This window comes from Cheilinus undulatus, linkage group 4 (genome assembly GCF_018320785.1).
Source record: "Cheilinus undulatus linkage group 4, ASM1832078v1, whole genome shotgun sequence".
NCBI classification, from domain to species: Eukaryota; Metazoa; Chordata; class Actinopteri; order Labriformes; family Labridae; genus Cheilinus; species Cheilinus undulatus.
In genome coordinates, this window is record NC_054868.1 from 20571952 (window position 1) to 20584682 (window position 12731).

The following is a 12731-nucleotide window of genomic DNA, read 5'->3' on the forward strand; positions in this document are numbered from 1 at the left end:
AACTGCTGTGCAGTTAAAGTTGCAGGGAGAGCGTTGATCAAGTGGGAGAACTCTTCCACTTGATCAACGGGTCCTGCTGCAGTCTTTCTAGCCTTATTCCCACTGCATCCGCGCAGCCTGCTGGCACAAGTAGACAACAGGAGAATATTTAAAGTGTTGAACTCTTTTTCGGCTAATTTCTAGCACATGAGAGATGCTGTGCTGCGTAGGTGGCTGACCTGAACAGTCAGCTGGAAGCAAACACTTGTCGGACTGTGGTCCATCATTGCTTTTGTCATATTTTAAGCATTATCTGTTACAGCAGCATGCATTTCAAATTTATCAAGTTTAATGTAAGACAAATATCAGCAACCCTCATCGGTGCTTTTCTCCTTTTTTGCCGATGGGGGTTCAGAGGGCCACCATTTGCCAGTGTTGATGTTCCATCAATGCATTGGTGCATCACTTAAAAGAACCCATTTCTCACAGCAACAAAAAAATGAATCATTTGCAAGATTATATGCAACAAGAGTCAGTGGTACAGATTGCAGTCAAAACTAAAGATATTAGACACCCTGATGTGATTTGAAATCCTTTATTAATTACTTTATTGTTAATTTTACAACCACACAGTGCAGTTTTATTTTAATTTTCATGCTTTATGCAAGGTCTGGTTTGTATTTCAGTTTTGGTTAACTAAAATGATTTTTGCATTTTAGCTGCTTAGTTCATGTAAACTTTAATAACCTTGTTCAGGACAGTCTTCTTCCTCATGCTTTCAGAGCAGCTGCGGTGAACACACCCAAACATTGTATTTAGCCCCGTTGGTTAAACAAGATATTGATCCAGTCTTAAAATCTGTGCTGAATGCATCAAGATAAAACTTCATTAGCTAACTAAAGGAGGTGACATGTTACATTATGATGCAGTTCATGGTCATATCACTTAAAGGGCTATTAGGGGAAGATAAATAAGATGTTCTCTTGATAAAAATGTTACTTTAAGAAAATAAAACAAACACATAAATGTTTGTTTAAGGTTCTCCCCCGTGTATTTACATGATTTTAATCAGCCGACAAAGTGCAGAAAACAAGGCACAGCAGGCTGGAGTAGATGCTGAAATAATCACCTCTTTATAAAAACTGCAAATGTGATTGAGTGGGAATCTGTTTGAGTTGAAAATCCATCCTAAATTGAATCACTACCCAAGAATCAGAATCAAATGAAATCATGGCATGCTGAAAGATTTACATCTCTTGTGTCTGTCCCTAACTGAGCTTAGGGGTCTCGTCCCCCCTCTTAATCAAAAGCACCACCCTTAGCTCTTACCTGCTGACCTGAGTGCTAGCTCAGTTTGCTCTACCTCCACAGATTTTCTTCCTCTCAAACCTCAAGCCCCTACTCTTCTCTTTCCTGTCGGCAACAACATTGCTGTGATAAAAAAAATTCCCCTCAAGCTACTCTCATTTAAATTTGGCTCCATGTCTGTGCTCTGGCCTTGGACTTGAATGCTTAAGTTACATTTCAAGCCAAGCATACTCAGAGGCCAAGGTGTGTTTAGTGTGAATGAATCTGTGTCTCTGCTCCCTGCCTGCCAGCTCATTTCCTCTCACTCAGGATCTGTGCTTCTCGCTGCCACTGAAACAACCATGGAGAAAGATTTTGTTCCCGAACATGAGTTATCGTTGTGGTTTCAGATTCATCTGATGTCTGTTGGCTCAGTTGATTTTTACCCGAGGCACCCTGCAGTTTGCGGTACGACTGGTGCTTGGACTGGCTTTGGTCCTCACTCTGAGGCCCTTTTCTTTGTTCATCACTGCATGCAGAATCTACAGACAGTCACCATCATGGATGCCCAACTATCTTTGATTGATTGCCAGTAGTATTGGCATTTTAACAAAGATGATGAAGTTTAATTGTGTTTATTTGTGCATAGCCCTTGAAGCCATGTGCTAATTGTTTGTGGGGTTTGGAAATGCCAGAGAGCCAGTAAGGCTGAATTTAGCCTACTTGTGATTCTTTTCTGATAAGCTGCGAGTATATTAGCATGGCCAAGGATGAAATGAAACTTCTCAGTTACCCTGGCCGAGCAAGTGGGAATAATGTTTAGTGTCCTTTCACACTAAGCCAAACAAATATCGCTCAAGCATTGGAAATGTGTGCAGTTAGCTTAACCTGAGATCTTTAAATCTTTAGTTTCTCTCATTAGCTGGCTGTCCATCTGTCTCACTTTATATACATTTTTCCGTTTTCCTTTTCTGTCCTCCTCTTTCTGACAAGACCACTAGGCCAATGCTTTCAACATTTGAAGTGATCAGATCTTATTTTCATATGTGCCTAGAGCATGAACGAGCCTTAGGACCCTGTAGCTGTTCTTAATGACTCCTGCCGTCCCACCACAATTCTGTTTAATCAAAAACAAAACTGCTAATTCATAGCACCAGTAACATCTTGTGGGAATAGCGCAGTTTAGCACTTTTTGGCGGGCTATTGATTAATCTGTTTACTATTTTGGAGTTCAGTCTAGTTGATTTTAAGTGAATTCAATATATTACTATATTTTACTGAAACATTTCAAAAGCTTGTCATTTAGATTTCATTTTTGTATTTTGCTCTTTCCAACAAATAAACATGTTAAGTATGCGAAACTGTGTGTGTGGAAAGTTCAGCAGACGTCTCAGGTGTGTGAGGATTAGGGCTCTTTGTATGAAAAAAATCCTCTTTTCTTGTTCTGAAAAAACAGACATGAAGCATATACAAATAAAGTTAAGTGACATAATTTTTAAATAAGCACTTTGCCTATATCACAACTGTGCTAGACATAAATGGAGTAAGTAATCCTTGAAATAAAATACATGATAAATTAAAAGATGTGTATAATACAAAACATGTAAGAGCACGACTTTCCCTGAATCATTATGTCTCTGCAATAATTAACTTGAAATTTAAAATGGTTGTGACATGGATTTATTTAATCACTTTGGATCACATTTTCCCATCATTGTGGCGTGAGGCGAACAACTGGAAGGATCTGATTGTAAAGACAGTAAATTGTCCTCATCTGCGAAGGCCATGAGAGTGTTCCCAAACCTAGTAGTAAGTGTAGGGACTCGTTAAGAATATTACTCTAATGTTGAATTCAGCAGGTAGGTGTTGATTTGTAGACCAAAACTTAGTTATTGATGTGCAGCTTTGAGAATAAGAAACTTGGTTGTTTTTTCATTAATATAAAAAGCAGACTAAATGGAATCATGACCTTTTTAACTTTTTGACCTTAGCTCTCAGATTGTACCACCTCTGTTAAAAATGTATTATTATTTCCTACCAACAACAGAAAAATGTAAAAGTTGTATTATTTATGACTGTTTGAGAAGGAGCTTTGGGTTGAAAATATATCTTGTATATCTGTTTATTCATCTGTAACTTTGCTACTTCTCTGGCCTTTAAAACGTAGAAATAGCATTTTTTAAACCACGTGGAAACAAAAAAAGTATTTAAGTTTTCTACAACCTTTTTAACAAAGTACATTTATTAATGGATATTTCAAAGGTTTTTAATGTTTTCTTTTAACAGGTTAATACTATGATGTCTATACAGACGAGATGTGTATTGCGCTGTGTTGCTAATTTGATTAGTTTTTGCATCATGTTTCTGAACAACTTTCCTCCCCTTTTGTGTGATTATTCCTGCAGTGGCTCACTGTGCATCATCCAGACAGATCATCTCACACTGGAAAAACTGCACACGACACGACTGTCCCGTCTGCCTGCCCCTAAAGAACGCCAGCGACAAGCGCACCCAGCAGCGTGAGTAAAAGACGCATGCCTGATCAACAGTCACTTTATCCAGAAATTCAGAGAACCTTCTTTTCAGAGGTGGATAAGAACTGGGTGTTGTAGGTGCTTATGAAAAAATGTCATACAGGATTCGGGACAGAACAGAAAAATATTTCCTGCTATACCATTACCATACCATACCATACCATTAACAGGCCAGAGTGAAGACAGAATGGATGAGCACTAAGTAGACGGATTTGGTAGGAGACAAAGGAACATTGCCATGTTTTTATTTTTTCTTAATTTTTGTCTGTTTTTAGCCAAGCTGACCCCCCTTTTGGTTTGTGTGTGTGGGGTGGGGGTGTGGGAAGTTGTTTGTGCCTCTGGTTATTATGAAATAAAAAAGTACTGCATTGATCAAGTGGGACATCTAGACATGGCTGGCTTATTTTACAAATGCTTCAGTCTTCATTGCAGAGCTGCTTGATAATTTTCAGTCCAAGTAGCTTGTAAGTAGGGGTGTGCGGTATATGCTGTGGATGGTAGGGGTGTAAATCACCGGTTTCATCCCGATATGATTCAATTTCGATATTTTGGACAACAATATGATTTTTTCCGGTATCACAAAATCTGCCATGATACGATTTCGATATGGGGCCCAGGATCGATATCAGGTGATTTTGTGCAAAAATTTCACACAGTTACAGAAAGAAAAAAACAGTTTCTGCAATTAAATTATTGACAGGTCTCTGTATTTAATAAAAATATATCTTTAACAAAAACAACAAAGACCTGATTACCCCGATTACCTTTAAATCAGGAACACAACTATGCACATTTGTGTTAAGACTAGTGGTGGGACTCGATTAAAAAATTAATCTAATTAATTAGAGGCTTTGTAATTAATTAATCTCAGTTAATCGCATATCAATATTTGACACAAGAAGCAACATTTTTCAATTGAAATGGATTTTGGTATATGACTGAATCAATGAATAGACACATAAATCGGCAACAAAATCGTGTTGAGTTTCATCACTGAGTGTTAACATAAAGTGCACTATGAATAAGGAATATTATGATTGCATTGTTGGAAGTTTTCTTTCTGCATGGCAGTTCATAATTTGGGTCAGAAGACGCTATCTGTCGCACCGCTTCTAGCCCCTTATCTTCTACCACCGAGAGTGGTCAACAGTCCACTTCAATCCATTTTGCCAGTGAGTTTGTTAATTTGTCAGTTGTGGACTTACTAATTTTGGCTCTGAACCCCGTCATCTTGTCAAGTGTGGATTGGCAACACTGCCAGCTCAAACTAGGAACGCTGCAGCTAGCAGAGACAACGTTCCTAGTTTGAGCAGGCAACACTGCCTGCTCAAACTAGGAACGTTGTCTCTGCTAGCTGCAGCATGTTTGGCACTGAGGTGGTAGCGAAGGCTAGAAGAACTCCGGTGATGGGCAAATTCTTTCTTGCACAATTTGCACACAACTGTGCTTTTATCCAGGTGTCCATCCGGTAGTTTTTTTTTTAAATTAAATTTTCCGCCCACCAAACCCAGCAACGACTTCTCATCGGTTTCCAAAGTGTTTGTTGTGTTGTGTCCTGTCCTGCTGTTTGGAGTGCAAAAATAAATTGCGATTAAATGCGTTATTGTTTTTATTCGCATTATTTTTTCTGTAAATATTTAATCTTAATTAACACAATAAAGTCCCAGCCCTAGTTAAGACATGTTGATTTAATACAGCTAATTTTTTCAGTACCAAACATTTTTATTTCCTCACATCCCCAGATCCCTCTAAAGCACCAATAGCTATGGATTTTTTCTGCAACCCTTTATAATAATGATCAAAGTGTTTGGCCTGTGTTCCCATTTTAGATTTTTTTCTTAAACTTATTTACACACATGTGGACTTCAACAGATATTTCTGCTCTATATCAGCCCTTCATACTTTACATAGGGGCCTGTTAATGTGGCAGATAGTTAATTTAGTTTATTCACTTTATGAGATTTAAATGAGGTAAAATATGTGGCATATGATGGTATATAATGATTCTTTATCATTTTTTATTTATTGCAACTGTGATTTTAATAAATGGAAAGGTTAGACAGAATACTAGAGCAAAGTTTTATAAGTTGCTTTATAACAAGAGTAAGGGGGTGGGGGTATACAGAGAACAGCTGTCCTGCCTGATCCACAGCTTATATTTTCATAATAAATCTAACGTGAGACAGCGATGTAAAATAAGTGTATGAAGAAGATATGCAGCAGTGGACTTTATCCTCTCTGGGTATCTGTGGTCTACTGCAGACAGTGCGCTCGCTTCCTCAACCATAACGGGTGGAGTGTTTGTACCCGTGAACGATCTCATATGGCCGTTATATACAGATGAAGACGTAGATGTAGTTGGCAAACTAAGGGGAGAGATCAGTCCTGCAGTAGCGTCTGTCTCAAATATATCCACACAGCAGAGAGAAGAGAGGATATCCTCTTTCCCTCAGCCATGAAACTTTAAGCCACAGCTGCTACTTAGTTAGCTAACTTCTTAAGGACGCTGCTTGAGGCAGAAACTGTCAACGGGCGTGCGGGGGGAATTTCAAAATAAAAGCATAGCTTGAAGCATCCATTTAGATCGATGTTTTGACTTTCTGTCGATCTGATTGGGTCATCAATCAACCAATCGATATACATTGATGAATTGTTACACCCCTAGTAGACAGTATAAATGATATAAATTTGGCCTACAGTAAAAATTTGGACTGTACCGACCAATCATGATAACGCTTATTAATGACATCATCGTATCTGCCTCAGTGTGAGTTAGCAGGCAGAAACACATGTTTTTCTCTCTCAAAGTCTGACGACTGTACCACAACTAAGTCAGTGTCCTGTCTCTGTCAGCCTGCCTGGGACTTTAACACAAGCTAAGTGCTGCTTTGGCTGGTCGCAGAGGCCAGCACTGCAGCTCTTCCTCTTACAACGGCAAAAACAACCGTTTAAAAGTCTATTTTAACTTATGGCTTTCTTTTCTAAGTCCACAGTGAGTCAAAAATCCAGGCTGCAATGTTAAATGAGGTCTGGTTGAATGAAAAGCTGCTGTAGACTAGCTGTATTCTCTGGTATGGCAGCCAAAGCTAAGCTAACTCAATGCTAAACACAATACTTCTGTCAAGCTCTTCAAAATAAAAGTGCGCGGCTGTTATTTTTCTGAAGCACTTTTATTGCTAACGCCTTCACTAGGAAACATGTTCAAGTCATTAGCAGCTTAACACACCTCATCAGGTTAGAGATGAAATGTGAAACTTGGAGTGCAGTTAGACAGAAGTGAACCTGAGGGACTTAAAAAAAATAAAACATGTTTTCTGTGTTCCTATACTTGGAGGTAAATTGAGTATGCCATCAAAGCCTTGTTTTAAGGGGAGAAGGGGGTTAATAACACTTGAATTTGGATTAAAAAGCATTATTTCTTTTTAATTTGTAATACCATGATATTATACAGTGATCGTCAAAGGCAAGAAAAATACTGTGATATGATTTTTAGGCCGTATTGCCCAGGCCTACTTGTAAGTTGAGTTTGAATGTTTTGACATTCTGGATAGTCGGTCAATTTATTTTCTAGGTTAGTGCTCCTCCACGATGAGTAAAAGCACTCAGAGAGTAATGTTGTGGTCCTGCTGGGTTTGTAATCTGACACACAGGACGGCTTAAGAGAGTGATGGAGGAGAGAGAGTGGGAACGGAGAGCATTTGGAGGAGTCCCACTGAGCCACTGTCTGTTTGGCTGTTTACAGCAACCCCCCATTTATAAACTAGCCAAGTTGCATGCTCTGGTTGACCCCCACAGTTTTCTCTTTTTTTTCCCCTCCTTCCATGCAAATTGTGACAGATTCACAGGCTGTTTTTTTTTTTGTTCTACCTTCATGTTCATTTTTCACTACATTCATTGCTTGATACTTTCCTCCTTGATTTTCTTGTTCCTTGTCACAACTGCTCTACTCTTAAGTTTTTATCACTTAGAGCATTCCACTGTTGGTTGACCCCTATTTGGCACACATGTTCAAGAACACGATGCCGGTGGTTGAATGTAGCCTGCCAACACAAACAGAATGTAGTATTTCTTTGTTCTGCCTCCTCAGATTTTTGTCCTTCCACAAACTAAGAGCTTGTATACCCTAACCAAGCCAGAACCTGGATACACATGCTAATGTTGTGTCCCCTGAAGGGATTCATGAATATATTCCGTCCACTTCTGTTTAAAGCATTTAACATTACCTTAATATATTCCCTGTACCATGCTGTCTTTTGACTTCATTCTGCCTGCAGTCATACTGTGCATGCATGTGTATGTGATGGAACCTGCACTGTTTTGGATCTTTGCCAAGTTTTGGCACACTATTGTAACATTTGCTTTATGTTTATATACTGTTGCTGGTGTTAGCTGACTGCTCCATCTCTCTCCCCAGCCATGCTGAGCTCCCCAAATGCAGGCCTCCAGAACCCCATGTCCTCAGTTGGTGTGGGCCAGCCCAGTGCTCCCACCATCAATACCTCAGCCCCTATAGACCCCAGCTCCATGCAGAGAGCCTACGCAGCACTCGGGCTGCCCTACAGCAGCCAGGCCACCGGACAGGCCCAAGCCCAGCAGGCAGCAGGCCCAGGACAGACGGCAGGTGCTCAGAATGCACAGGCACAGCAACAACAGCAGCTCCCACAGCAGATGAGACCCATCAATGCACTTGGTAAGGCCAGAGTGGGGATTTTATTTAAAGAAACTGTATGTGCATAAAGACTTTATGCAAACGCCAACTCCATGTGCCTTTCTTAGATGTTTGGCCACCAAATGCTGTCATGTGGTTTAAGATTTAGAATAACATGACACCTCACAGTATTGTCCATGAGACACAATACAAAAAACTCTTGAGTTTTTAAAAGGTCTTTTAGTAGTGACACTCTAATGAGTAGGACAGTGAGAGTCAAGGCAATGATATTTTACAGTATTGACCCTAACCCTAACCCATATCAAACCATTCAGTGAGCTTTGTGCCCCATGGATGGTTTTGTGTAACCCTGGATTGACCACTCTCATCTGAACAGACATATTTAAAGTCCCTCTATGGTGATAAATATTTTTTAAAAATCTGTATTTTAGGTTTGCTGTACAACAGACCACTGTTCTATGAACCACCAGGCCAAATTTCAGTTATGAAAACGTTTCTAAGTTATAACATTTAGCTTCAAAAAATGAAAAATGAGACAATAATATCTTCTTTAAGATGGTGTTTTAAAAAAAATGTTACAACCTGACTGTAGGAATCATCTGTCTTCTCTGCTAGACCTGTCATTAATTTGCCACCAAAGAACCATTCACATTTACAGGCAGATGGTTCAGAGCTAAAACTCTCTTTTTTCTCATCCTATTTTTAACCCTTCAGGTGTTCCTTATATCTCATTTTCTGAGTTTTATGAAGTTATGTCTCTCTCCAGTTTGAGATGTCTTTTTGTTCAGTTGCTGCTGAAAACACTAAATTTCCTGATGTTGGTCTTCAAAATAAGTCTTCAATGATGATGGGCATTGGAGGCTTTATTGTGACCGACTTGGCAGGAATAGACTGTCTGTCATCAGACGCTTTACTAAATTTAAGCATTGCAACAGTCACAACCGGCTTCTTTTAATGGTCCAGGACTAAAGACGTGAAATATGGATTAAAATCTGTCTTCAGCAGGTAAGATGATCTGCTGCATCTGGTTAAAGTAATGAATAGGCAAGCACCCCAGCAATTAGCCTCTCCCTGACTTTACGATGAACTTTGATCAGAGCGCAGCTGCCTGGCTTTGTGCAAGAGCAGAGACAGAAGTTGGGGATTAAATTGTACTGTTTTCTGGCACAAATCTCTCCATTCTGACAATTTCAATGAGCTGGTGGCCGTCCGGGCTGAAAGATTTATGAAATTTACCTCCCAATGAACAAAACATAGCATGGAGCAGGCTGTCAACTGCCAGTGAAGGTGGTGACATCAGATAACAATAGACTGTATTTAGATTAACTGCAATCTTGAAAAGTTTAAAATGTGCTTGTTATGGAGCACCCTTTAAATCAAGATAAGATTACAGCAAGTGTGTGTTTGCTGTATAGGGTATTCTATTGGGTATTGTAGTTGTGGCAGCAATTCAAAGCATTACAGTGACTGAGCTTGATGATGAAATGAAGGTGGTGCTGTTTGCTCACAGTGTTCATGTTTACAGGTAACCAGATGGCTCTTGGAGGTGCGACGATGGGTGTGACAACTTCAGATCAGACGAACCTGCACACAGACTCTCTTCCAAACACACTCAACACTAACAAGTCAGTCCCCAACTATTTTTTTTCTTTTTTTAATTTAGAGAAAACTTGAAATGCACAAGTTTACTATGTCTGATGCTCTTATGGTTAGATATCAGTGAAAAAAGTAAATGTAGATTAAAATTAAACACATGAATAAGGTATAATATCTGATCTTCTCCCTGCTTCACCTGCAGTCAGCTGCTGTCAGACGGGTCAGCTGTTGGCTCGATGGGTAACCTCCCCACAGCAGCACCCATCTCTGCCACAGGAACCCGGAAAGCGTGGCATGAGCATGTCACTCAGGACCTGCGCAATCACCTCGTACATAAACTGTAAGCTTATCCTGCTACTGATGAGCTGTATCTGTCTGACAATGCCTCTTAGTCATCTTATTTGTAAATCACCCTCCACTTTTTTTGACGCAGACTTCAAAAGTTAAGATGTAGAAATTTGCAGACACATATTTAAGGCTACAAATTACTTTCTTCTATGGCAGAGTACAAGCCATATTCCCCACCCCTGACCCGGCAGCTTTGAAGGACAGAAGAATGGAGAACCTGGTGGCCTACGCTAGAAAGGTGGAGGGGGACATGTACGAGTCTGCCAACAGCCGGGTAGGTTTATATTGAAAGTGGCCCCAGAAGGACCAAACTAGAATTTCTCACCTTATCAAAAGCAAGACCTGGAACACAGCAGTACAGCTTCAGTATGCATGCTTTTTAAATCTTAATCTTTGTTTCTTCTCTGTTTTCTGTTTAAAGCTGTCCAGTTTGTCAACTTCACATTTTTCTATTTTTCCCTTCCCTCCTCTCAGGACGAGTACTATCACTTCTTGGCTGAAAAAATCTATAAAATCCAAAAGGAACTGGAGGAGAAACGACGCTCAAGGCTACAAAAACAGATCATCAACCAGGCACCTATGGCCGCCCAGGGGACGCAGCAGCCCGGCCTTCCCCAGCCCAATGCCTTCGGCCCAAGGCCACAGAGTGAGTACAGTGTTTTTAAGGCTTTCCAGGCTATTGCAGGTAAAATCTCAGATCATTTATTTCCTTAAACATTTTTGAAACAGGATAGCTTTGGGAAACTTTGAAAAACTATTCATGCTCTAGATGAACTTGAAGTATTCAGTATTTTATGGAAGTTTTTATTATCTTCTTTGTTATTCATACAGAATGTTTTTCCTCAAAGCAACAGTTGAAGTATTACCCCGTTAGAGCTAGACCATTATGAGAACATTTGTTATCTATCAAGATGTTTTGACTGGTCTGGTTAATTATGTCACTTAAAATTAAAAACCCCAACACTTACAACTATTAGTGTTTTCAGTAGAGAAAGAGATCATGTACAACAGTGTAAAATGACAAAACTCTGATGCAAAGTTTTATCTCTAATGCTGTTAATCAAGATGTGCATACTTTTTCCTGTATGCCATAAAAATGAATAAGAATCGATATCTCTTCAATGTAAAATCATGAAGTGGCAGTGCAGATGTTGGGTAATAAACCAAGTTTAATTTTGCTTTGTGTTCAATGTTGTGTTTTTCTTTCTCTTTCTTTAAAGATGGACCTGTTCCCCTTCCAAACATGCCAAATCAAATTATGAATCGCATGCAGGTTTCACAAGGTAGGTCATGGATATCTGATGTTTCATGTTACCCCTGTTATGATTCCGATTGTTGTCACTTTCATTTGAAAACTGAAATCTGCATTAGAGTGCAAACACGGAACTGAAATCTTCGTTACGTTACTATAAGGGATGCATGATAATTATTGGTACCGATAAGTTATCGACCAATATTGCAAATATTTTGTAGAATTGTATTATTTTGATATAAAAGTCAACTGTTAAAATCCACTGACATTAAAGGCTTTCTTTTAATTGACGAGACTTAAAAGTCTGAGACAGAAGGTGGCGTCACGGTTCATGGCCTGGTATTAAGTCCCCAAGAAGAAGAAGCCTCTGGAGCACAGGGACCAAAGCCAGACTAAACATGGCTTTACTCTTACTGGGCTTTACTTCACTAATGTGGGAGTTTTTCAGTGTTTCAGATGAGGATAACACAATTGTGTTCCCAAACTTCCAATATCATAAAAGAGCCATCACTCTAACAGCAGACTATTAACAGATTATGAACCAGCAGTGGCCGCAAGCATTAGGACCAAGCCGAAGTAGTGCACCGGCCAGCAGGAATTTGAAAGGTGCAGAAAGTTTGTCAGAGACAGCCAAAAGGCAAAGCTCATAATGACACAATGAGCCTCAGTCTCTGGTTTCATCAGATATGGTTTCATTCAGAGTCTGGTCAACATCTCAGGTAATATCAGTTTAACCACAGACAACACCAGTGTTTTGGATCAGGGTTGCCCTTTGTCATTTCTCAAGCTTGACAGCTTATATCATATGCACTTCGTTTTCGCTGCAAGCTTTTAGCTCCTTAATTTTTGATTAAGAAATGCACTCTAATTTTTTTTATTACTGGGATTTTAATAGGGAAATGAACCTGATTTGACATGTGTCAGCTGAATACTTGTTAAGTTCATTGAAATGTCAGATTTGACATTTATCATGGAAAAGGTGAAAAAAACTAGTATTTAGGTTCAGTTTATAATGTACACTTAAGTTAAAGTTAAAAAAAGAATAAACAGATGTCTTTTTCATGTA

General features: G+C 39.4%; 1 protein-coding gene across 4 annotated transcripts in view; it reads left to right on the forward strand.

Annotated features, from left to right (window-relative positions):
• The window catches only part of crebbpa (CREB binding protein a), a 78284-nt gene that overhangs the window by 41242 nt on the left and 24311 nt on the right, over window positions 1–12731 (forward strand). For all 4 annotated transcript variants that reach the window (XM_041784271.1, XM_041784273.1, XM_041784272.1 and 1 more), the window contains exons 5-11: window positions 3672–3785; window positions 8215–8490; window positions 9995–10094; window positions 10268–10405; window positions 10570–10687; window positions 10888–11059; window positions 11634–11696. In XM_041784271.1, the coding sequence (XP_041640205.1) occupies window positions 3672–3785; window positions 8215–8490; window positions 9995–10094; window positions 10268–10405; window positions 10570–10687; window positions 10888–11059; window positions 11634–11696 (981 nt within the window). The remainder of the gene's footprint in view (window positions 1–3671; window positions 3786–8214; window positions 8491–9994; window positions 10095–10267; window positions 10406–10569; window positions 10688–10887; window positions 11060–11633; window positions 11697–12731) is intronic.